The following is a 27,500-nucleotide window of genomic DNA, read 5'->3' on the forward strand; positions in this document are numbered from 1 at the left end:
AAGGCTTTGGCCAGCCTGAGGTTATAGTAGAAGACACTTGCCCAAGGTGCCTCGCAGTGGGACTGAACCCAGGACCATGTGGCTGGGAAGCAAGCTTCTAACCACACAGCCACACCAGCACCAACAAAAGGATGAAGATTCTTCCCAAGTCATATAAAGGCAAAGACCCAGTTTCCTGATTTGTATGGCAAATCTATTTCCCCCAGATGGGATGCTAGTCTGTTGCAAGTTTGAGTGGACTGGAGCAAAGTGAAATGAAGAGTTTTGCTCAAGAACACAATGTGTCACCTGGTCCAGGAATTGAAACCACACTCTTACGATCAGGAGTCCAACACCCTAACCACCAAGCTACAGTAATCAAGTAGAAAGGAAAAAATTACTTGAAACTGCCCCATCCGTGAACTCTACATCCTTTTAATACATTTCGGTACCATTAAATTGGTAACACACATTTTCCAAAATTCAGAAGACTGAGATTAGAATTTGATGGTAGAACAACTATACCTCGATAGGTCCCACCAGGTAAAGAAATTGAAATATGAGGACATAATAAACAAGGACCATGTCAAGAGCCGGCATGTGGCCTCTACATACAAGAAGAGCATCCAGCCACAAGGAACATGCCAAAGAAGACACTGGAACAAACTGCAGGCCTTGGGCCCATTGGGTCCTGCTAAACCATCCAACCCAGGCCAGCAGGGGAAATAGACACTAAATGATAAATACTACAATTTGTAGCTCTGCCTTCGAATCTTAAAAACCCATAGTGTTTGTTCGTAACGGAAAACTACAGATGGAGAAAGTATGAAATATTCTGTAACAAATAAACTGCTGTTTTGATTATTTTTATTTTGAATGTTAGAAATTTTATGAAGCCAAACCAGACATGCAAAAGTGGGAGGAAAAAAAAAAAAATGGGAAAATATCTTACCTCAATCTTGGGAGCAGCAGGAGTAGGGGTCAAAGGTTGTACGATAGAAGAAGTAGAAATTTTAGGACCAGGAATATCTTCCTTAGGAGAAGGTTCCTCAACTGAAGGCTCAGCTGGTTCTGGAACAGAAAGAGCAGCTGCTGCTGCTGCTGGGGCTGGGGCTGCCAAAATACTCTCTTCTTTGGCAGCTTCTTTCTGTGGGAGTTTTTCCTCTTCAGAACTCAGCGCCAGAGCTGCTGGTATGCTCTCCATTTCAGTTTCTTCCTGTGGAAGTTTCTCCAATACCACTGCTGGAATAATTTCTTTCTCAGCAGCTTCTTTAGGGGCAATTTCCTCTGGAATTGCCAAAACACTTTCTTCCTGCTTGGTTTCATTGGGTAGGACTGTTTCCACCTCAGGACTCAGCACTGCTGAAATACCCTCGACTTTTTCAAGTTCTTTTGGCAGAGCTTCTTCTACTTTTGAACTTAATTCTGGTGTAACAGAAATAACCTCGATCTTTTCAAGTTCTGTTGGTGGGGCCTCTTCCACCTTCAAACTCAATTCTGGTGTTGCTGAAATAACCTCAATCTTTTCGAGTTCTTTAGGTGGGGCTTCCTCCACCTTCAAACTCAATTCTGGGGTTGCAGAAATACTTTCAATCTTTTCAAGTTCTTTTGGCAGACCTTCCTCCACCTTCAAACTTAATTCTGGTGTAACAGAAATAACCTCAATCTTTTCAAGTTCTTTAGGTGGGGCTTCCTCCACCTTCAAACTCAATTCTGGGGTTGCTGAAATAACCTCAATCTTTTCGAGTTCTTTAGGTGGGGCTTCCTCCACCTTCAAACTCAATATTGGGGTTGCAGAAATACTTTCAATCTTTTCAAGTTCTTTCGGTGGGGCATCCTCCACCTTCAAACTCAATTCTGGTATAACAGAAATACTCTCAATCTTTTCAAGTTCTTTTGGTGGGGCTTCCTCCACCTTCAAACTTAATTCTGGTATAACAGGAATACTCTCAATCTTTTCAAGTTCTTTTGGTGGAGCTTCTTCCACCTTCAAACTCAATTCTGGTATAACAGAAACACCCTCAACCTTTTCAAGTTCTTTTGGTGGGGCTTCCTCCACCTTGGAACTCAATACTGGTGTTGCTGAAATACCTTCGATCTTTTCAAGTTCTTTTGGTAGGGTTTCCTCCACCTTTAAACCCAACACCGGAATTGTCGAAATATCCACTTTCTTCTCAGGTTCCGTGGGTTGGGTTTCTTCTACCTTGGAACTCAACACTGGGGCCTCTTCCTTTCTCTCACTTTCAACAGGTTTTTCTTTTTCCTTGGAAAGCAAATCAAATTTAGTAGTGGAACTGTACTGTAATATGATTTGAACATGTAACACACATTGTTAATCATCTCCTACACCCCACCATACTTACATGCAACCTCCACCCAGCCACACTCCTAGTCCATCACCCCCCACACATTTCTACCCCACCCCCTCTACTTTGACACCTCATCACCACTATTTTTTCATCTATTTCCACCTCCACCCCAGTTACTCCTACACTCACTTCTAAAATGTGAGTAGTCATGTAGTTCCTCAACAGCAAGAAACCTGTTCTGCTCTGGGCCCTTGCCCCATAATTTAACCCCTCCATCTCCAAGCATAAAGCCACCTTTCTAAGGTTCAGAGTCTTGGAAGCTGCATGGCAACATCACTAGTCCTGGTGATACAAAACAAGCACCTAATACACAATGCGTGTTACATGTATCAGCATGTATCAGTGGAAGTACACGAGAATATACAGTTACATCCTTTGTAGTCTTTCTGTAAAATAGTTGGCATTAGGAAGGGCACCCAGCCATAGAAATCATATCAAACCAGACATTGGAGCACGATGCGGTCCTTGGCCCACTGAATCCGGTCAAACCATCCAACTCGTGGCAGCATGGAATATGGACACGAAATAATAATTACTCCAATTTGTAGCTCTGCTTCATATCTTAAAGACAGTGCCTCCTGTTCATAATGGAAAACTAGAGATGGAAAAAATATGAAATACTCTATAAGAAATAAACAGCAGAAGCTAAAGCAAACAAGCAACAAAAATTAATTTTAAAAAAAGCCAGAAAATATCTTACCTCAATCTTGGGAGCAGCAGGACTGGGGATCAAAGGTTGTAACATAGAAGAAGAAGGGATTTTAGGACCAGGAATAACTTTCTTAGGAGAAGGTTTTGGAGTTGGAGATTCAGCTGGTTCTGAAATAGAAGGAGCTGTTGTTGCTGCTTTTGCTTTCGTTGGGGTACTTTTTTCCTTGGCAGCTTCTTCCACTTTAGCCTTCTTTTCAGTTTCTTTCTGTGGGGTCTTTTCCGCTGGTTCTGCCGCGATACTATCTTTAGGGGCAGTTTTATCTACTTTGGAACTTAAGACTGGAGAAGTTGAAACACACTCTTTCTTTTCAGATTCTTTGGGTGCGATTGCCTTAGAACCCAGCACTGCTGGAAGACCCAATTTCTTTTCAGGTTCTTTGGGTGCAAGTTTTTCCACTTTAGGGCTCAACACAGCAGCCTCTTCCTTGCTTTTACTGTCAACAGGCTTCTGTTCTTTTTCCTTGGAAAGCAAATCAGGTTTAGTAACAGGAGAAATAGGGGATTTTTTAGGAGAACCAGGAACAGGGATAGTGGGCGAAGGCGGTAAAATAGGAGTAGCAGGGATAACGGGTATAACTGGGAAACTCGGTACCGGTAATTGAGGTTTCTCTGGTGGTGCTTCTACTGCAGGGGCTTTACGCTTGTCTTCAACAATCACCTTTCTTTTTAGTGGTTCATTGCTCTTGGTAACTACAAATAGAGAAAGAGAGAGAGAGGGAGATAATGTTTCAACTGAAAAATAAATTTTAATAATTGGTAAATGGGAGAAGAATATCATAAAGTAACAAAAGCTGATTATTGGGTATTTTCAAGCAAATCCCAAAACTTTTATGGTAAAAAAAAAAAAGGGCTTAACATCATTGCAAATTTGACAGAAGTTACTTGGTAAATTGCACCAATTGCAGCACTAATATCAAAGAGAAGGCAGTATAGAGCTATGTGTTGGATACAATGCAGTTTCTTTATACAGAGGCTCAGTGAAGAGTTGTGGGTGGACTTTGTGCAAATAGAAAATTTAAAATATTTGGGGTTTTTTTCAAAATAAAGAAGGAAAATTATCAATCAAATAAAGAAAACTGATTAGAATTCAAAATCTGGAACCAGACCAGAAATAGTCGACACGGATACTAAAAATAATTTCCTCTCTGCAGATTATTCCATAACACGAACTTGAAAAAAAATGAACAAAAAAGTGGTTACACATACACAATACAAAAACTTACGCTCAAAAGATTTATGTCATTCGATTTTTCCAAGATATGATATAATTAATTTTTCTTTAAATATCATGACTGTATCAAGTACTTTCTGCAAAATCTCATATATACACAGTAATCCCTCAACTATCGCAGGTGTTATGTTCCAAAACCCCCTGTGATAGGTGAAAATCCACGAAGTAGAAACAGTACTGTACTTATCATCATCATCACACACACACACACACACAGAGTCAAAAGGTAAGAGCTAGAGATGCTCAATATAGGAAACAGAGTAGTACTCAAATGATTTGAACTTTCACTCTGGAGTCCTTATTGAGGACCAGGTCCACAGAGTAAAGAGTGGTCATAAGAGAAATCCAGGTGAGCTGATAGGGAGACAGTAATACTGATAAACACAATTAGGCTTGATATATATATAAATATGCATACATATACATACACATATATAGGGAGATATGTATATATATATATATATATATATATATATATAGATAGATAGATAGATAGATAGATAGATAGATACAAAAACTAAATATATTCAGAATATAAACACATATGTACAAGCATATAGATATTTACATATATTGACAAATAAACTTACTTTTACATGGGGTATGAAAAAATACAGAAAACTAAGGAGAGAATGCATTGTCTTTTTTAACTCGACAGCTGTTTCTGGGAGCTTAGACTTACATAATAGTCATAAAGTCCAAAAAGTCATGGATAAACAACAAGATAATACATGATTACTTCGAAACAATGTGAATAAATAAGCAAAACGTTTTCCATAGTAATCTGAATGCTAAAGGGTTCAAGGAGCTTCAAAAGGACCAATCGTTTACCTTTGGGTTTTTCCTTGATGCCATAAATCTGCTTGGCAACGGAATCCGAAACCTAAAACAAAGAGAACATTTAATGAACAAATTAGTTTTCTTGTAGATTGGTAATAATTAATACATTAATAAGTGTTAAAAAAATATAAATCTTCCTCATATCCTGTGGTCATTTTTGTCTTCAATTTATGTCTAATTTAATGCAAAGACTTTGAAGGGTAAATCTCATTCTTGAAATTTAGAAGAATCAATAACTACTTTCCTATTAGATATGTGGACCGGAATAAATGGACTTACTCTAAAACTTAAAACAATATTAATTTAACCCATTTGATAACAACCTGCCTAAAACCACCCCTGGTTCTATGATACAGAACCAAGGATGGTTTTAAAATTATCTAAAAAATTTTCATAAAAATCTTTTATTTTGTTGCCAATGTCAGCTCAATAATGACAATTATTTTAATAAATTCTTTTTTTTTCCGAAATTATTTGAAGAAAAGGTAGTGTATTTCAACACAAATATGGTTAAAAAATGGTTAACTTTAAATATATTATTTGTAGGAAGTCACAAAGACGAACAGTAATGGACAAAAAAATATACATTTTACTACAGGACAATCCATGGTTATTGCACTGAACGTTAGGCAACCATGTTAATGCAGTGAACAAATATTGAAGTAAGATAAAATTTTACAAACAATTCTAAGCCGTGTTGACATTTAAAAACAAGCATTAGATTGGTGGTGGACTGGTAATGGGAGATGCCCATGGAAAAGGCAGGTCAAAAGGGTGGTGAGGTTAGATATGAATATATTGGACTTTTGGAGAGAGAAATGACAGCATTATGAAGAATCACGTAATACGCTACACTGCACATTTATTTAACCTGACCAGATCTGCCAGTGCCGCTAGACTGGCTCCTGTGCAGGTGACATGTAAAAAAATACCATTTGAGCATGGCCGTTGCCAGTACCACCTGACTGGCCCTCGTGCCGGTGACACGTAAAAAACACCCACTACACTCTCGGAGTGGTTGGCATTAGGAAGGGCATCCAGCTGTAGAAACTCAGCCAGATCAAGATTGGAGCCTGATGCAGCCACCTGGTTCGCCAGTCTTCAGTCAAATCGTCCAACCCATGCTAGCATGGAAAGCAGACATTAAACAATGATGATGATGATGAGATCTGTGGATGGTGCAAAGTCCCTCTTGACCCAAGGTAACGTAGTGGTGGAACAATGTAGTTGACAGGGCCATTAGGGAAAAGAAACAGGCATGGAAGGACTGGAAGAACGGTGGTAGTAGGGAATTCTATCAGATTGCCAGAAGGGAAGCTAGGAGACAGGTTTATTAAGCCAGAGGGGAAGCAGATAAGAAAAAATTTGCTAATGTTCTACATCATGAGGACCAAAGACCTTGAAGTGTTTCATGTTGCAAGAGAGTGTGTGAGAGCGAATCATGATGTCATAGGAGAGAAATGTGTCCACATGGATGATGGCTCACTTGCATTTAATGAGGCTGCAAAGAAGGAGACTTAGAGACACCACTATGAACGGTTGCTAAATCAAGGAAGTGAATGGGAGAAAGAGAGTCTGTCAAATGTCAACCCAACAGAGGGACCAGCTATCCAAGTTGACAGTACTTTGGTAGATAAAGCAATTGAGGGTATGAAGACAGGGAAAGCCCCCGGCCCATCAAGAATCATCGCGGAGATGCTTAAAATATCTGGCGGTGTCAGCTATAGTCTAGTCACCCGTATAGTCAATGAGGTGATACATGAAGGAGTCATATCCAATGACTGGTGAAGGCGATGCATTCGATACGAATAATTACAGAGGTATCAAGTTGTTGCATCAGGTAATGAAAGTCATGGAGAGGGTCATAGCCCAACTAATTAGGGAGAGAGTTAGGTTAGATGAAATGCAGTTTGGGTTTATGACAGGGAAAAGCACCACTGATGCGAAATTTCTGGTAAGACAGCTGCAGGACAAATACCTAGCCAAAGATAAAACACTGTACCTGGCTTTTGTTGACATGGAGAAAGCCTTTGATAGGGTCCCCCGATCCCTTATCTGGTGGGTCAATATGGAAACTAGGAATAGATGAGTGGTTAGTGAGAGCTGTGCAAGCAATGTACAGGGATGCTGTCAGTAAGGCAAGGGTTGGCAATGAGTATGGTGAAGAATTCTGGGTAGGGATAGGGGTCCACTAAGGATCAGTCCTCAGATCCCTCTTATTCCTCATTGTCCTCCAGGCAATAACAGAGGAATTCAAGACAGGATGCCCCTGGGTGCTTCTCTATGCTGATGACCTTGCTCTGATAGCAGAGTCATTATCAGAACTAGAAGAGAAGTTTCAGGTGTGGAAGCAAGGTCTAGAATCAAAGGGCCTTAGGGTCAACCTAGCTAAAACCAAAGTCTTAATAAGTAGGAAGGCAGACAAACCACAAATCCCTTCAGGTAGATGGCCGCATAGGTAGGAAGTCCATAAGATGTACCTGGTGGAAGCTATGGACACACAAGAAGTGCAACAATATCAAAGGAAGGCTAACTGGGAAGATAGCTTTGTGCATGGCAAATGCACAGGGGTAATAAACACTGAAAATGTGCAGCAAACAGTTTTCGTCACATTCCAGGGGGAAAAACTAGAAGCAGTTGATAGCTTCTGTTACCTAGCTGACCAAGTCAGTAGCAGGGGTGGATGCTCTGAGAGTGTAGCTGCTAGAATACGAATAGCCTGGGCAAAGTTCAGAAAGCTCCTACCTCTGCTGGTGACAAAGGGCCTCACGCTCAGAGTAAAAGGTAGACTATGATGCATATGTGCAAACAGCCATGCTACATGGTAGTGAAACATGGGCCATGACTGCTGAGGACATGCGTAAGCTTGCAACGAATGAAGCTAGTATGCTCTGCCAGATGTGTAATGTCAGTATGCATGTATGACAGAGTGTAAGCATCCTGAGAGAAAAGTTGGACATAAGAAGCTTCAGATGTAGTGTGCAAGAGAGACGATTGCACTTGTATGGTCATGTATTGCATATAGATGAGGACAGCTGAGTGAAAAAGTGTCATACCCTAGCGGTAGAGGGAACCTGTGGTAGGTCCAGGAAGACCTGGGATGAGGTGGTGAAGCACGACCTTCGAACGTTGGGCTTCACGGAGGCGATGACAAGTGACCGAGACCTTTGGAGATATGCTGTGCTTGAGAAGACCTGGCAAGCCAAGTGAGACAGTAACCATGGCCTATGCCAGTGCAGTATAACCAGCCCATTTAAGAGTACCCTTCAAACATTGGGCAATAAACTGCACTTACGAAGACCAGTTGAGTCAAGTGAAGTCATTGTCATGGCTGATGCCAGTACCACCTGATTGGCATGAAAAAAGCACCATTCGAGCATGGTCATTACCAGTGCTGCTGAACTGACTCCTATGCCAGTGGCATGTAAAAAGCGCCCATTACACTCTCAGAGTAATTGGCATCCATCTGTAAAAACTTTGCCAGATCAGATTGGAGCCTGGAGTAGCCTTCTGGCTTGCCAGCCCACAGTCAAACCGTCCAACCCATGCCAGCATGGAAAGCAGCCATTAAACGACAACGACAATAATGATGATATACCAGTAGGGTAACAATAACAAAAAAGAAACCTGACCATAACATGACAAAAATGACCATCCTGTCTTTTTGTAAGACATTGTGTATCTAGGACTACACTTGCTAAATGTCTCTTTCTCAAAACAACAGTGCGATGTAAAGGTGATTTGGTCACTATATCTAGCAGGTCAATCAACCATGTACAGGTTTTCTTGTTGGTGTCAATCATAATGATCAGTCTTTCAGAATTTCCTAAACTAAAATTCCATTATTCTGCATCAAAATTTTGTTGAGAGGTAAACTAATAAGAAAGTAAGCCACAAATCTCTGAAAATTAATTTCCTAACCAACTGCCATCATCATTTTCATCATCATTAGATGATTAAGCTCTAAACTTTCTCCTGTTATTATGTTTCTTTACTACCCACAAGGGGCTAAACATAGAGGGGACAAACAAGGACAGACAAATGGATTAAGTCGATTACATCGACCCCAGTGCGTAACTGGTACTTAATTTATTGACCCCGAAAGGATGAAAGGCAAAGTCTACCTCGGCGGAATTTGAACTCAGAACGTAATGGCAGACGAAAAACCGCTAAGCATTTCACCAGGCGTGCTAACGGTTCTGCCAACTCGCCGCCCTTTTCTCCTGTTATTATATTAATGGCAGAAAAACTTTCTTTACCTCAATAAATGTAGTTGAATAATGAAGAATTATTTCCCTTTGAAAAATAAGAGGTTTATTTCTATAAAAAGTATTTCCTGACACTGAAAAAGAATTCCAATCTTTGCAACATAGTCCTGGAGATGCTTGATATATACGTATGTGTGTGTGTGTGTGTTTGAGTAGGGGTCATTGTTAGTGAAATACAAGACTGTGAGGTCTAGGATTTGTAGCAACTCTGGAAGTATTGGTTCTTTGCTGTATATAGGGATTCAGTTTTGATACTGTTGAAAGAGAGTAGGTCACCATGTCTCTGCTGAGGAATTCCCTGAAAGTCTTTGTTCCTGGAGTTGGTATATGTTTAACATGAAGGCAGCGAGCTGGCAGAAGTGTTAACATGCTGAGCAAAATGCTTAGCGGTATTTTGTCTGCCGCTATGTCCTGAGTTCAAATTCCGCTGAGGTCGATTTTGCCTTTCATCCTTTCGGGGTCGATTAAATAAGTACCAGTTTCGCACTGGGGTCGATATAATCGACTTAATCCTTTTGTCTGTCCTTGTTTGTCCCCTATGTGTTTAGCCCCTTGTGAGTAGTAAAGAAATAGGTATATTTTTAACATCACGTGTTAAGAATGTATGTGTTGGAGATTAGAGGAACAAAATAACATCTCCGAAAGTATGCGTATCCTTAGGGGTGACAACAAGTGGGTATCTAATAACCAGAATGAACTTTGAGGTACACCAGAGTTTATGGAATGAGGATAGGGACACGTGCAATCATAATCCATTTTCGATGCTGGCATGGATTGGATGGTTTGACAGGAACTAACAAGCAGGAGAGCGGCATCAAGTTCCAACCATCTGTTTTGGCAAGGATTCTATGGCTGGATGCCCTTCCGAATGTCAACCACTTTATAAAAAAAACTTCAATCCAAGAAATAAAAAATATAGACAAGGAACCTGTGCCGGTGGCACATAAAAAGCACCATCCGTATGTGACCAATGCCAGCGCTGCCTCGACTGGTCTCTGTGCCGGTGGCATGTAAAAAGCACCAACCGATCGTGGCCGCTGCTAGTCCCCCCACCCCTGGCACCTATGCCAGAGGCACGTAAAAAGCACGGAGTGGTTGGCGTTAGGAAGGGCATCCAGCTGTAGAAACACTGCCAGATCAGACTGAAGCCTGGTGCAGCCTCCTGGCTTCCCAGACCCCGGTCGACCTGTCCAACCCATGCTAGCACAGAAAACGGACGTTAAACGATGATGATGAACTTAGCTTGGATGTTGCCATTACAGACACAGTTGAAGGTTTTGTTGATGTCAAGTTTAAGAACATTTGAAAAGTTCTCAGAGTGGTGAATGATAGAGGAAAATTAGCCTTCCAGTAGAGTGGAAGGCATACTGATGGTCATTGAGGGATGAAGAGATATTCAAAGTGACCGTTAACTGATTCCAGCATCTTTGAGATGACGGAAAAGAAATAAGTTGAGAACTGCTGACAGAACAGAAAGACTGCTTTTTCTGGGGATGAGATATACTACAACACGTTTCCAAAAATTTGGATAGGGTCATGCAAAGAGACGGGGTGGGGGGATTGAAGAAGCGTCGCCTTGACTGGCTTCTGTGCCGGTGGCATGTAAAAAGCACCAACCAATCGTGGACATTTTCCTGGCTCCTCTGGCCCCTGTGCCGGTGGCACGTAAAAAGCACCCACGGAGTGGTTGGCGTTAGGAAGGGCATCCAGCTGTAGAAACACTGCCAGATCAGACTGGAGCCTGGTGCACTCTTCTGGCTTCTCAGACCCCGGTCAAACCATCCAACCCATGCTAGCACGGAAAGTGGACATTAAATGATGATGATGATGATGATGATGATAGACAGGAGCTAACTCTAAGACATACAGTTTGAGGATGATGGAGGAAACACCACTGGTTCTGGTCCCCTTGGTGGGTTGGAGCGATTGGGATGAGGGAGTTCATTTGTGGCGACATTGTGTACATGGTGGTAAGACAGGGAAGAATTGAATGGAAACAAAAGAGAATGAATTGCAAAAAGAACAGCAGCATAGAGAGAGGCTTTTTCTTTTTATTAAGAGTACTTCTAACAGCACTATCTTCGATTTAAAATGGTGGATGGAAAGGTAGATATTCTCTTGGCATAGCACCAGAAAACTCTGCTGTAGTTTGGTAAGTGGGGTAGCTTATGGGTTGTATCAAAGACAACAGCTTCTCAAACAGCAGCCATGCAGGCAATGCAGTGATAAGTAAAAAACCTTCCACTTGATGGTGGTGTGGTGATGGATAGCTTCCTTCACAAATGCGTAGCCTGTACTGCTACAACAACAGCTGGGGGGTAACACCCATAGGGGGAGGGGAACAGACTTTGAATGTGTGTTGACTGCGAGGGGACACGTCTAGGAGGATGGGTTCACTCATCAGCTTTGCTGTCTGGGATGGGTCAGAGGTAAAACATATTTGCTGTCAGAGACAGCACACAGCAGAGATAACTTCAAGTGCCAGAGGGATGAGAAGCTGGGGAAAATGATGCTTTGTGACAATCACATTTACATCACAGCAATCCTTTGTTTGGTTGGTTTACAAATACCAACAAATAAAGAATTTCTCAAATCAGAGCAAGAGCCATTCTAAATACATATATATATATAGGGTAAAATTAATTAATTAATAATTTTACCAAGTAGCTGAGCACTGATTATAATTATGCATATAATAGAATATTTTGTGTGTGTGTGTGTGTGTGTGTGTGTATATAATGCTAGCATGGAAAGCGGACGCTAAACGATGATGATGATGATGACACATACACACAAGGTGACCACTGAAAAACTGAAGGGTTGAGGTGGTGATGGCCTTCGAACGTTGGGCCTCATGGAGGTGAAGACAAGCGACCGAGACCTTTGGAGATATGCAGTGCCTGAGACTTTAACCATGCCAGTGCAGCATAACCAGCCCATTTAAGAGCATCCTTCAATCATTGGCCAATAAACTTGTTCATTTTCAATCTTTTTTATTTTTTTGCATGTTTTATAGAGCATCCCTTGCAGGTTAAAATGGTTACATATGATGTCCAGCAAATGGAGTAAAACCCATTGAGTTTTTCTATTCGAGTGAAAGATCAATTATTCAAACTCAGAGAAAATACCAGCAACATTTTACTGTCAGAGTATCTCCTAGCAATGACATGATTCGGAACCTAATCAACCGGTTTGAATGAACTGGATCAGCCGGCAATCTTCCGGGAAGAGGTCCTAAGTGGCAGAAGTTGTATGGCAGAGTCTCCTTGAGGATCCATCAGCCTCTACCCACCATCGCTCTGTTCAACAAGGCATCACCAGAACATCGCTTCAGAAGATTCTGAAACTGGACTTAAAAACTGTTTCCATCCAAATAAAATAATTAAAAAATTTTTTTAAACTATGTGTTTGTAAAAGTAATTTTTGTTTTATATCGTTCAGTCTTTCAGTGGCCACCCTGTATAAAATATATATTGACCGCTAAATCAAAAAGCTTTTTTATTTCTCTCTCAGTTTATTTCCTCATGTTCCATTCTGTTGAAGAGCATAGGCTCGAAACATGAAAGACTTTCTCACCTTCCGGAGCATTAAATTAATACACCTGTATGTTGCTTACACACCTGCCTTCATCTTTTGTTTTTCTGTAAATTTCAACTATATATATATATATATGTACATATATATACACACACACATGTGTACCTTTCCTTCTTTGGACACTAAACTCTGCTTGCGAAGACCTGTTGAGGCAAGTGAAATCGAAATCAAATTCGATGACTGGCATCAAAGAGCACCTTCCGAACATGATCGTTGACAGAGCGGCTAACTGGCTTCCATGCCAGTGACACATAAAAGGCACCATTCGAGCGTGATTGTTACCAGCGTCGCGTTACTGGCACTTGTGCCATATATATCATCATTATCGTTTAACATCCGTTTTCCATGCTAGCATGGGTTGGATGGTTTGACTGGGGACTGGCAAGCCAGGAGGCTGCACCAGGCTCCAGTCTGATCTGGCAATGTTTCTACAGCTGGATGCCCTTCCTAACGCCAACCACTCTGAGAGTGTAGTGGGTGCTTTTACGTGCCACCGGCACGGGGGCCAGTCAGGCGGTACTGGCAACGACCTCGCTCGAATGTTTTTTCATGTGCCACACATATGTACATACACACACATAATGATATAGTATAATTGTTATATATTTTAATCATTGGACTGTAACCATGCAGGGGCAACGTCTTGAAGGGTTTAGTTGAATTAATTGTAACCCTTACTTTTAAGCCTTATACTTATTCTCTCGGGTTCTACTGCCAAACCGCAAAATTACGGGGACATAAACAAACCAGCAGTGGTTATCAAGCAGAGCTGGGAGGGAAATGCAGAAACACACACGTATAAATGATGGAGAGCTTTCGGTTTCCGCCTACCAAATTCACTCACAAAACTTTGGTTGGCCCGGGGATGTAGTAGAAGAGAAGGTGCCGTGCAATCTGACTGAACCAGGAACCATGCGGTTGCGAAGAAAACTTCTTGCCACACAGCCACGCCTGCACCTATATCTCTTTTACTTGTTTCAGTCATTCGACTATGGTCATGCTGGAGCACCGCCTCTAGTCGAGCAAATCAACCCCAGGACTTATTCTTTGGAAGCCTAGTACTTATTCTATCGCTCTCTTATGCCGAACCGCTAAGTTACGGGGATGTAAACACACCAGCATCGGTTGTCAAGCGATGTTGGGGAGACAAACACACACACATATATATATATATATATATATATATATATATATACGACGGGCTTCTTTCAGTTTCCGTCTACCAAATCCACTCACAAGGCTTTGGTCGGCCCGAGGCTATAGTAGAAGACACCTGCCCAAGGTGCCACGCAGTGGGACTGAACCCGGGACCATGCAGTTCGTAAGCAAGCTACTTACCACACAGCCACGCCTGCACCTATATATTGAAATTTATTTTCCAAAATCAAAACACTATCTGGTAGAGTGGATTGATACGTTTATTATATTAAAAATTGACAGTTTACCCTGAGTTCCGTCTTTGCCGTGAACAGCCCAGTCTGGGGCCAAACTCAGAGTGGCTCATACACACACGCGCATAAATATAATATTTATTTGTCTAGCAAATGATTTGATTTGAGACCGTGGATCGAAACTAAGGTAATTACAGCGTGAAAGACACATTTTAGCCATAAAAAAAAGCTTCACTTAACGTATTGACTTGGTGTCAATACTTGCTTAGCACCGTCTACAACGGAACACAGTTCCGTGGTGCGACGAAGATTTTGACACCAAGTAAATAAATAATTATATGAAGTTAACAATTTGGTTTTTGAATGGCTTAAATAAGCCTCCGACGATGTAATTACTATAATATATATATATATATCAGCTGCTACAGATTGGAATGATACAGATTAAGCCGAGAAATAGGGGGACTTCAAGACATGTTGCACAATTAACAGAATATATGGTTTTAATAAAGGTTGGCAATGAATTTTTTTAAAGACTTATCAATGACAAGGTTAATGAATAAAAAATAATTTAATAGCCGGCTTCTGAATAAATTCAGAAGCCGGGTATCACTGTTTGGGTCTAAATAAGATACTTAGTCTATAGTATTGCCTAACATCATTTTATTGAGGATAGGTAAGGTGAAACGATTAGTTTTTGTTTTATTTTCTCTATGAAAAGAAATTAGTGACAGCAAGAAGGGGATCCGAGAACAAACTTGTAAAGGTGTGATTGCAGAATATATCTATTTGAGTTTTTGAGGTGATTTAGCTTCAATAAAAATAGATTTTAGCTGAAATGTGAGTTGAAGGTGAAAGAAATGCAAAATATGCGGAGATGAAAAACGGGAATTAGACAGAGAATTTATAAAAACATTTGATGTCTACCGAAAATTAAGAATGTTAAGAATTCGGTCATAATGAAGATAAGAAATATTTGGGGAGTGAGGGGTTTATTTTGATTGAAAAAGAAATTAGCGAAAGGGGTTTTCGTTATTCATTAATCGCTTAATTTTACTGTTATAGAGGAAACCTATGTGCTTTCTATACCTGTCCTATTTGTAATGAAAGGTGAATTATATGAATGAAGTGAGAGAAAAAAACCTAACAAAGTGAAAAATGAAACAATAATAGAAATGAAATGCTGCTAAATATAGATAAATATGAAAATACACCTGTGTACGTGACGGAGGGTGGATTAAGGTGTTATTCGCTAATTAATAGCAACAAAGTGATGACAGGTGAGGCGAGAAAATGAACAAGTTTTTAACTGACATTTATAAAAGTACTGGAGGTTAAAAATATACGAAAGTGTATCGAAACGGTCGGTGAGATATATTTGTTCGGAGCCAACAACCGTGAATAATGAGCCAAAAATGCAGAAGAAACAGAGATTGAACGTACGACCCAAGATTCGTCTTTGTACAAAGTGAATAAAAGCCTTCGTGATGTACTCACCGAAATATTATTACCAATATCATAACCGAGTCTTAAGAAATTTGTCTCTTAGATGCCTGGGACATTCAACAGAAACTTGCTCAACCCCTTTGCATCCCATTAACAATTAAATATTAAGGATTTTTAAATATTTCTCCTGTGTTCAAAACGCTTTTTTGGCTCCAAGTGAATTAAATTTATCGATCCAATTTGGCAAATGAGGATAAAAAAGGTGTAGCAAAAATTAATTTAACATTGAATAAAGCGGATATATATTTTTTAATAATTAAGAGATAATTATTTAAGATGTCCTAATTGGGAAAAAAAATATTTTTCGTGAATAATTCCGAAGAGAAACAAATAATTAAGTCCACATATAATGACCTCACTTAGTGCTATCGGTTTAATTCGGACCGTAAAGTCATCTGGAATACGCAAAGGTCAGCTCAACCTTAATATTTAAAAGAAAAAAAGAAAGAAATAGTATTTCGTTCTGAGCTTTTATGAAGTAATCCCCGATTTTAGAACACAGCATGTTACCCTTTCAACCAAATAATGATACATCTCGTTTATAATTGCTACAGACACACACACAGGGATATGTAATTAAAAGTTATTAGACCTGAATTAGAAATCCACCGCCTTTTTCGTCTTCTTCGACGATTACACGTCTGGTACTGCTAGAGGCACCCATCTTTGCGTTGCTGTTTGTCCGGACTCGTTTCGCTGACCTTGATGTGGCGGAGGAGACACGACGCGGTTCACTTTTCACCTAACACCGTCTATACACGGTGTATACTGACACACTTAGTAATAGACGGGTATTATGTAGACATGGTTTTATTTGCGAAATGGCAGAATCGTTAGCACGTCGGGCGAAATGCTTAGTGGTATTTCGTCTGCCGTTACGTTCTGAGTTCAAATTCCGCCGAGGTCGACTTTGCCTTTCATCCTTTCGAGGTAGATAAATTCGGTACCAGTTACGCACTGGAGTCTATCTAATCGACTTAACACCTATGTCTGTCCTTGTTTGTCCCCTCTATGTTTAGCCCCTTGTGGGTAGTAAAGAAATAGGTATTTCGTCTGATATTACGTTCTGAGTTCAAATTCCGCCGAGGTCGACTTTCGGGGTCGAAAAATTAAGTACCAGTTACGCACTGGGTCGATGTAATCGACTTAATCCCGTTGTCTGTCCTTGTTTGGCCTCTCTGTGTTTAGCCCCTTGTGGGTAATAAAGAAATAGGTAGTTCGTCTGCCGCTACGTTCTGAGTTCAAATTCCGCCGAGGTCGACTTTGCCTTTCATCCTTTCAGGGGCGATAAATTAAGTACCAGTTACGCACTGGGTCGATGTAACCAACTCAATCCGTTTGTCTGTCCTTGTTTGTCCCGTCTGTGTTTAGCCCCTTGTGGGTAATAAAGAAATAAGTAGTTCGTCTGCCGCTACGTTCTGAGTTCAAATTCCGCTGAGGTCAACTTTGCCTTTCATCCTTTCGGGGTCGATAAATGAAGTACCAGTTACGCACTGGGATCGATGTAATCGACTTAATCCCTTTGTCTGTCCTTGTTTGTCTCCTCTATGTTTAGCCCCTTGTGAGCAATAAAGAAATATATTTAAAAATGTTAGCACTTTTATCTGAAACGTACTCTCTCTCTCTATGTCTAATGTAACTTCGTAGCGACCTATGTCAGCGACTCGGTTTCGGTTCTAAGTCGAAACTGTTTCTGCTCATTCTCACTGACGTCATATGGCCATTTCCTCACTCCGTTCTGAGTTTAAATACCACTGAGGTCGACTTTGCCTTTCGTCCTTTTGAGATCCATAAACCAAGTTGTGCACTTGGATCGATATAATCGAGAAGCCCCCTCTCAGAAAATTTCAGTTTTTCTGCATATAGTAGAGAGAATTATTATTATTGATGTTGTTTATGCCTCTTCCAAGAACCACTTTCGATTTCTCCACTTCGTGTAGCGACTAATTTTACACAAAAACTATCAGCAGAACTGGTTTGCTAAATGATTGATGTACAATTCAAGAAAGAATATTCTTAAGAAAGCCGAACACTTCAAAGCTGGGTTCTTAGCTAGATGCTAAACTATTATAATTACAGTTCATATACTCTTTACTCTTTTACTTGTTTCAGTCATTTGACTGCGGCCATGCTGGAGCACCGCCTTTTTTTAGTCGAGCAAATCGACCCCGGGACTTATTCTTTGTAAGCCCAGTACTTATTCTTTTGCCGAACCGCTAAGTGACGGGGACGTAAACACACCAGCATCTGTTGTCAAGCAATGCTAGAGGGACAATTCATGCAAATATATTTAATAATCTACACAGTTGATATATTTAATGCAAATATAATTTTAAGCTATCTACAAATGCGACCAGGAAAATCAATATTAATCAATGGCTAATGTGCCAATTAACACTAGTTGAACTATAACTATTGTTTTCCATGCAGATGGCATCTATTGGTTATTTATTCCCGAAACCATCCCTATTTTTCGACATCAACCTGTGTAAAATCTTTTGCATTTCGTGACTCCTTGATATAATAAATCTCTGAACGAGATATAGGTTTAATTAAATGTATTCTCCATAATTAAAGTGACAAGGTCAAAATATACCTAGAGTTGTCTCCCGTACTTATTTATTTTTTTTCTTGTTTTTATATGTCGCAATTGGTGAACAATAGCGTCTGTGGTTACATGCTTCAAACAGGTTAATTTAATACATCAAACAACCATATAGTGGCCTCTCATGTCAACTCCTTTGACTCACATCAAGCAGAGTTATGACGAAATGTATTCCAGGCATGACAAACACATTTCAGACAATGAATCCTTCCATTTTTAAGACACTAGTAGGGTGGTTTGATTTCTATTTTTAGCAGACTAAGCAACCACATAGTAGTTCCTTTGTTGCTTGCTAATTATGTTTTGGGCTGGTTACTTGAAAGTTTAAGTTATATCGGAGTTAGCTTAGTCCAGTGTGATTCAACCATTTTTGTCCCACACACTACTTTCATTTTCCGCAAAAGGCATGCACCCCAAGAAACATAAGTTAACATATAGCTACACACACACACACACACACATATATATATATATATATATATAATATATATATATATATATATAAATAAACGCGAATATCGAACAGTGAGAATGAGAGCCCAAGACCACATTGGTGAATAAATGTCCTTTATCTGTGGGTTAACAAGGCTACTGGTGGTTTCATGCAGTAAATTCGCTGCAATTATCGAGCCTATCACTTGGATAAGAATACAACGAAGCTATGTGGGATTTTGGAGTAAACAAATATACAGATCGTAGACGTAGGAGTGGCTGTGTGGTAAGTAGCTTGCTTATGAACCACATGGTTCCAGGTTCAGTCCCACTGCGTGGCACTTTGGGCAAGTGTCTTCTACTATAGCCTCGGGCCAACCAAGGATTTGTGAGTGGATTTGGTAGACAGAAACTGAAAGAAGCCTGTCGTATATATGTATATATATACATATATATATGTTATATGTTTGTTTGTCCACCCAACATCGTTTGAAAACCGATGCTGGTATGTTTACGTCCCCGTAACTTAGCGGTTCGGAAAAAGAGACCGATAGAATAAGTACTAGGCTTCCAAAGAATAAGTTCTAGGGTCGATTTTTTTACTAAAGGCGGTGCTCCAGCATGGCCACAGTCCAATGACTGAAACAAGTAAAAGAGTAGAGATCATGGGAAACAACTCTAATTATTATTTCCCTTGCATTAATTCTTGCCACGTTAAATTTACAAATATATGTATGAAAATATGTCTATGCACATATACATCCATGCAGAATATGCACACTTGCAGCAGCATTATGCATTTTGTTCATGTTTGAATGGGTGCACATAATTTTTCATATTTACACATAATTACGGAATTTCATATATTCTGACGTCAAACTTGATCCACAGAGAGAGTAAATTCATAGTGTTGTGGATTCCAAAAGTTGTGTATTTCATACACTGTCACGAATGTGTGTGATGCACGTATATCTGTGTAATGAGGGAGTTCAGCTTACGTTTATGGTAGCATTATGCCTTTTATGCATAATGTTCATACAATTCAGGTTCAGAGAAAAATTCAGCCAAGTTGGAGGAGAGAAAAAGTAGGTGAAAGATCCTGCTTGAAATTTCAAAGTGTGAATTGTTCACCCAAAACAATCAGATTTTAATATTGACTAGCAGTATCGCCCAGCGTTGCTCGGGTTTGTTTTCTTTTCAACCCTTTAGAATTGGAATTTTTGAAAAGTAAAAATTTTGCATTATGTAGCTTGTTATTCTCTTTAAGTGAACATTTTTCTGGATGAAATACACCAAAAAATGGCGACACAGCAGTAAAAAAATCGTAAAAAATAGGGATTTTCATAGAAAAAAAACACCTTTTTGATGTAAATAATTTTTGGTGTTAACATGGTCTGATTTGATTTTTTTCTTCTACGTAAGGAAGAGCAAGCCTTCTTCTATCATACTCTCAATTTTGGTCAACTTGCGCCGCAGGGTCTCGGAGGAGATAGTGTTAGTTGAAGGCTACCAAACCTGCCATACACAGACAACTTCAGCTTTATATACATATACATATACATGAGCTGGCAAAATCGTTAGTAAGCTGGAAAAATGCAGTGTAGCATTTCGTCCATCTCCACATTCTGAGTTCAAATTCCTCCAAGGTGGACTTTGACTTTCATCCTCTTCGAGTTGATAAAATAAGCTCCAGGTGAGCACTGGGGTCAGTGTAATCAACTTAACCCCTTCCTGGAAAGTGCTGGCCTTGTGCCTAAATTTGAAATCAGTTTTGTTATTGTTGTTGTTAAGTCTGAGTTCAAATTCCACCAAGGTCGACTTTGCCTTTCATCCTTTTGGAATCAATAGATTAAGTACCAGTTGCATACTGGCTTGATTTAATCGACTGCCCCGCCTCCCCAAAAATATCAGGCCTTGTACCTATAACAAAAAGGATTATTATTATTATTATTATTGTTGTTAAGGTAGTGAGCTGGTAGAATTGTTAACAAGCCAGGCAAAATTCTTCTGTCTTTACATTCTGAGTTCAAATCCTGCCAAAGTGAGCTAGCAGAATCATTAGCATGCCAGGCAAGATGCTTTGCAGCATTTTGTCCATCTCCACATTCCAAGTTCAAATTCCTCCAAGGTCTACTTTGCCTTTCATCCTTTCAGGGTCGATAAAATAAGTACCAGTCATGTACTGGGATTAGTGTAATTGAGTTACCCCCTCCCTTGAAAGTGCTGGCCTTGTGCCAAAATTTAAAGCCAATATTGATTACTTAATTTATCAACCCCAAAAGGATGAAAGTCAAAGTCAACCTCAGCAGAATTTGAACTCAGAATATAACGACGGGTGAAATACTGCTAAGCATTTCACCCAGTGTGCTAACGATTTTGCCAGCTCGCCACCCTTATAATAATAATGATAATAATCCTTTCTATTATAGGCACAAGGCCTGAAATTTATGGGGAGGGGACTAGTCAGTTACATCAACCCTAGTGTTTCACTGGTACTATCAACCCTGAAAGGATGAAAGGCAAATTCGACCTCGGCAGAATTTGAACTCAGAATGCAGTGATGGGTGAAATACCGGTAACGATTCAGTAATCTCGCCACCTTGATAATAATAATAATAAGGAAAAGGGAAGTTGACAATTAATTGATCCAGCATGTCCATTTGATTCCAGGATCACAAAGACAGATGGAAAACAAAAGAAAATATACAATCCCTTAAAATTTGAAATTATAAGAATTTGGAATATGAAAATTGTAAAGGTCGTGCCTGTTATAATGGATGCATTGGGAACCGTAAGCAAAGATATAGACAAATGGTTGAAGGAGATTAGAATGGAATGTCTGGTGAAGCTCTTACAAAACGTTTGTCACTTAGGGACAGTAAAGATTATCAGGTGGGTCTTAAGCACTTGAAAGACTATTGAAAGATTGTGGATGCCTAAGGTTACCCAGGTAGTAACCTGCTACCCATGTAAATTCTACAAGGATTGACAACAAACCTGAGTCAAATTGACAATAATAATAATAATAATAATGGTTTCAATTTTGCCACAATGGCAGCAATTTTGAGGTAGGGGATAGGTCAATTACATTGACCCCAGTGTTCAACTGGTACCTTTTTTTATCAACCCCAAAAAGATGAAAGGTAAAGTCGACCTTAGCAGAATAATAATAATAATAAAACAGTACATGTGAAGAGGATGAGAGAAAGGGAGATGAGGTGGGTGGGTATTTTTGATTTTTTTTAGTCGTTTCAGTCATTCAACTGTGGCCATGCTGGGGCAGTACCTTGAAGGGTTTAGTTGAACAAATTAAAACCAGAACTTTTTTTAAGCCTAGTGCTTATTCTTTTGATCTCTTTTTACCAAACCACTAAGTTATAGGGATGTAAATAAACCAACTCTCGTAGCCAAGTGGTGGGTAACAACAAACATGCACACACACACACACACATATATATATATATATATCTATGGCAGGCTTCTTTCAATTTCCATCTGCCAAATTCACTCACAAGGTCTTGATCAGCTCCTAAAGTGCCATGCAGTGGGACTGAACCCAAGACCATGTGGTTGGGAAGCAAACTTTTTACCACACAGCCATGCCTGTAGAAACAAATTTTGTGTAGTTAAAAGAACAAGAATTCCAAAGAACTGCTGTACTTTTTTTTATTACTCAGAGTAAAAATAACAAGCAATGAACTATACAAGTTTTTGTCATCACAATATTCAGTGTTCAAATCAAAGCAGCACAAATAAGAGTTTGGTTTATACAACATATGTACAGACATATTAGTTTTAGTAGTTTTGAGGTATAAGAAAATGGTATCGTTATTTTCATTGCTTCCCATGATGAAATGATTTTTATGGATATTAGTCAGAAATTATGAAAAATAATAAAACTTTTGTAGACTTCTCAGATTAATTTACAATCAATATATTAGGGAGATCAAAGTAAAAAAAAATGGTCTGGGGAGAGTCATTTTCTTTTTGTGTCTTATAATGTAACACACTGACCGGTAAAATTTCCACTATTATTTTTATTTTCCTAAAATTTTCGTTGCGTCTTGCAACCTTTTCAATAGTCTTGACTCTTGAAAGGCTATTGAAAAGGTTGCAAGATGCAACGAAAATTTTAGGACAATAAAAATAAGAAATAAGTGGAAATTTTACCGGTGAGAATATGCTTCAACACACAGACTCGTATAAAGAATCTTGCAAACCAAATCCAAAAATGAGTCTTATTCAATTTCATTTCTTAAGAAAATAAGGAGTCTATAAAAAAAAGATGGGGTTAGTTTATAAATCTTAGAACGTTATTTAGACAACAAGTCTAATTTCTTGGATTGCAAATCAAGTGAAAAAACAAAAATAAAATAAAAAATTATAATCAGCAGCAGAAAATTTAGATGTGTTCTTACACAGAGTTGAAATTGAATAATGGATGAAATTAAATAAAAAATATACTTCAATGATAAAACTGATTTCTTCATTCAAATATTTGGGGGGGAAATGAATCCAAAATAAATTCGTTTATTTTTTTAAAAACTGACTGTTAACTCCAAAAATGAGCAGATCTTATGAAATGAGTGTTTATGGAATCCATTTTTTGGTCTAAAAATCAGAAAAGACTGATGGTACACTTAGAGAAACTAGGAACCGTTTTGATTGGTAGAATCTGATAGAAAAATAAAAAGAGATTCTTGAAAATAGGCGCAGTTTTAATCCACTCCAAAAGACTAATTAATTTAAAGATACAGCACTTGGTACAGTTCTATTATATATGACATAAACCACCAAAGAGAATTTTTGAAATCAAAAATCAAAATAATTAGAACATGTAGGTTGCCACCAGCAGCATGTAGTCATCGTAATGCATAGACGCAGTTTCAGGTGAAGATTGGCAGCGTTGTTTGAAAGAATTTGTCAGCAGGTGTAGCAGAAGACAAGAGTGGATAAAGCTTGCGATGTCCAGAGCAGGTTGACGATCAGCAAACTTCATCATAATAATGCCGATAGTTCTTGGAGATATGTTAAAACCAATTTGTTGGTAAGCTGAAATATAAAAGAAAAAAAGAGTAAGTAAAATATCTATTTCTTTACTACCCACAAGGGGCTAAACACAGAGGGGATAAACAAGGACAGACAAAGGTATTAAGTCGATTACATCGACCCCAGTGCGTAACTGGTACTTAATTTATCGACTCCGAAACGATGAAAGGCAAAGTCGACCTCGGCGGAATTTGAACTCACAACGTAACGACAGACGAAATACTGCTAAGCATTTCGCCCGGCGTGCTAATGTTTCTGCCAGCTCGCCGCCTTTAAAATATCACCAACAAAAAATTTTAATCAATTTCATTTCACTCAATGAATATTATTTTCATGTTTTGGCACAATGCCAGCAATTTCATGAGAGGGGTCAGTGGATTACATCAACCCCAATGTTCAACTGGTAAATTATTTAATAAACCTTGAAAGGGCAAAAGACAAAATCAACCTCAGTGAAATTTGAACTCAGAATGTAAAGTTGGCAGAACTACTGCTACGTTTTTCCTGACATGATGGCCACTAAAGACATCAAGTTCTATGTCAATGTGAGAAACCATGATATTTCATGAGGATTTATATAGGAAAGAATGTTATAAACGAATGTGGAGTTAAACTAAAGCCATTAATCGAAGCAACTAGCAGAACTGTTAGCACACCAGACAAAATGGTTCGAGACATTCCTCCTGCTTCACATTCTACGTTCAAATTCTGCAGAGGTCGACTTTGCCTTTCATCTCTTCAGGGTCGATAAAATAAGTACCAGTTGAGCACTGGGTTCAATGTAATCGAGTAGCATCCTTCCACAAAATTTCAGGCCTTGTGACTCTAGTAGAGGGAACAAAGCAAATGCTTACAGTTGTCTCCCTTATATCAACTTTTGTCTCATTTGTTGGCCACCAAACAAAAGGCTTTGCTGTCAAGAAAACAATTACTCTCTTACTCTTTTACTCGTTTCAGTCATTTGACTGCGGCCATGCTGGAGCACCGCCTTCAGTCGAGCAAATCGACCCCGGGACTTATTCTTTGTAACCCCAGTACTTATTCTATCGGTCTCTCTTGCCGAACCGCCAAGTGACGGGGACGTAAACACACCAGCATCGGTTGTCAAGCAATGCTAGGGGGACAAACAGACACACACATATATACATATTTATGTATATAGCAGAAGACACTTGCCCAAGATGCCTCGCAGTGGGACTGAACCCGGAACCATGTGGTTGGTTAGCAAGCTACTTACCACACAGCCACTCCTGCGCCTATTAAATGAAGTAATGTAATTATGAAGTTACTTGAGTTTACCCTGTGAAGATGTGTAGCCCCTGGTGGCCAGGGTTGTTGAAACGCTATGAATCGAAAGAGAAAAAAAAAAGAGAAACGTGGGGGATGGCTAGTCAACACGTTTGTCTCTCTTATGTTTTACTTGTTTCAGTCACTAGATCAGTGCTTTTCAACCTTTTTGCTGGAGCGGAACCCCAAGGAAATATTCCACCGGCTCGAGGAACCCCTGTGCAATAATTTAATAGTCTTCTGCACAGGAGAATTAAAAATTACTGTCGATTTTAGCAGTTTTGTAACTTCTTGCGGAACCCTGGTTGAAAACCACTGCACTAGATTATGGCCATGATGGGGCATCACATCAAAAAATTTTTGTTGAATGAATTTATGCCAGAACGTAGTTTTTTTAGCCTGGTACTTATTCTATCAGTCTCTTTTGCCAAACCAATGGACACAAATACACAAATATATATATATATATATATATATATATATATATATATATATATATATATATATATATATATATATATACACACACACACATACATACAATTGCAGCAAGGAAGGTGTTTATAAGCCATTTAAGAAACACACAAAAACCGTTAGATTCACTTCAACATTTAAATTTAATTTGCCAAAATATTTTCGTCGCTTTGAGACCGTGACCTGATCACTGACAAAATTCCGAGATGCACAGAATTTTGTCAGTGAACAGGATTTTGTCAGTTGGCAGGATTTGAACTCAGAATGTAAAGAGATAAAACAAAGCATTGAAAAGAATTTTGGTCACCTCTCCACCATCCTTCAACAAAATGATAAAATTTTGGAATAAGAGAAAAAAATTGCTCAACCAAAATTAGCATTACTCACCAGTTTGTAATTCTCCCATACCAATTTTTCCAGAACGAGTTGGATCGAATCTGTTAAAAACAACCTGCATATCTTGGAGAAATTTCCAGAGATGTTGGAACTGGATCAAGTCAATCGTGTCACTGTGGTCTTTAGAAAACATTGCTAGACATTCGGAAAACAAAAAAGAAAAAAAATTAAATTTTAGAAATATTATAGATATGGTAAGGTTTAATACTTTCGTTAGTATTTTATTAGTAATTAAAATACATTCCCTATGTATTTGGATTAAATTCTAAAATAATTGAAAATTCAGATTGGTTTTGTTAAAAATAATTTATTAATAACTTAACCCCTTTATTACCATATTTCAGTTGAAACATAAAACCTTTGTTTTAATTAATTAAGAAAATAATGAAGAATTTAGTCAAATAACTATGTCATTATTAACTCTTTACTCTTTTACTTGTTTCAGTCATTTGACTGCGGCCATGCTGGAGCACCGCCTTTAGTCGAGCAAATCGACCCCGGGACTTATTCTTTGTAAGCCCAGTACTTATTCTATCGGTCTCTTTTGCCGAACCGCTAAGTGATGGGGACGTAAACACACCAGCATCGGTTGTCAAGCAATGCTAGAGGGACAAACACAGACATATATATATATACATATATACGACAGGCTTCTTTCAGTTTCCGTCTACCCAACCCACTCACAAGGCTTTGGTCGGCCCGAGGCTATGACAGAAGACATTTGCCCAAGATGCCATGCAGTGGGACTGAACCCAGAACCATGTGGCTGGTTAGCAAGCTACTTACCACACAGCCACTCCTGCGCCTATCAACCATTTTATATTAATATAATTCTGTTGAAATACACTGCCGTTGCACTGGTTAATTTTGAAATGAAGAATCTAGTACAATAACAGTTTCACTTGGTTCGATGGGTCTTGAGAGAAAAGTTGGGCATAAGAGGCATCAGATGTGGTTTGTAAGAGAGACGACTGTGTTGGTATGGACATGTGATGCATATGGACGAGGACAACTGTGTGAAGAAGTGCTGATCTCTAACTGTGGATGGAACATGTGGTAGAGGTAGACCCAGGAAGACATGGAATGAGGTGGTGAAGCATGATCTTTGAACATTGGGCCTCACGGAGGCAATGACTAGTGACCAAGACCTTTGTTGATATGCCATGCTTGAGAAGATCCATCAATCTAAGTAAAATCATAGTTGTTGGCTGTTGTCAGTGCTGGTGGCACATAAAAAGTACCTCTTGAGTGTTGGGCCTCATGCAGGCAATGTGGCCGATGCCAGCGTCACGCAACTAGCACCTGGGCTGGCGTCACCCAGCTAGCACTTGTGCCAGTGTCATGCAGCTAGCACCTGTGCTGGTG

General features: G+C 39.3%; 2 protein-coding genes across 6 annotated transcripts in view; both read right to left on the bottom strand.

Moving 5' to 3' along the window:
* The window catches only part of LOC115209252 (titin), a 46,190-nt gene extending 29,531 nt beyond the window's left edge, over nt 1-16,659 (bottom strand). The window contains exons 1-5 of one of the 5 annotated variants that reach the window (XM_036500828.1): nt 16,485-16,659; nt 5,122-5,173; nt 3,049-3,749; nt 1,895-2,242; nt 932-1,750 (exon numbers count right to left, since the gene is read on the bottom strand). In XM_036500828.1, coding sequence (XP_036356721.1) covers nt 932-1,750; nt 1,895-2,242; nt 3,049-3,749; nt 5,122-5,173; nt 16,485-16,556 — 1,992 coding nt within the window. In that variant the 5' untranslated portion in view covers nt 16,557-16,659. Of the gene's footprint in view, nt 1-931; nt 2,243-3,048; nt 3,750-5,121; nt 5,174-16,484 lie in introns of all 5 variants that reach the window. The other 4 variants (XM_036500827.1, XM_036500826.1, XM_036500829.1 and 1 more) reach the window with 4 other exon arrangements.
* Nucleotides 16,660-23,159: 6,500 nt separating this feature from the next.
* The window catches only part of LOC115209628 (peflin), a 42,824-nt gene continuing 38,483 nt past the window's right edge, over nt 23,160-27,500 (bottom strand). The window contains exons 4-5 of the mRNA XM_029778078.2: nt 26,127-26,270; nt 23,160-23,981 (exon numbers count right to left, since the gene is read on the bottom strand). Coding sequence (XP_029633938.1) covers nt 23,758-23,981; nt 26,127-26,270 — 368 coding nt within the window. The 3' untranslated portion in view covers nt 23,160-23,757. The remainder of the gene's footprint in view (nt 23,982-26,126; nt 26,271-27,500) is intronic.

This window comes from Octopus sinensis, linkage group LG3 (assembly GCF_006345805.1).
Source record: "Octopus sinensis linkage group LG3, ASM634580v1, whole genome shotgun sequence".
Lineage (NCBI taxonomy): Eukaryota > Metazoa > Mollusca > Cephalopoda > Octopoda > Octopodidae > Octopus > Octopus sinensis.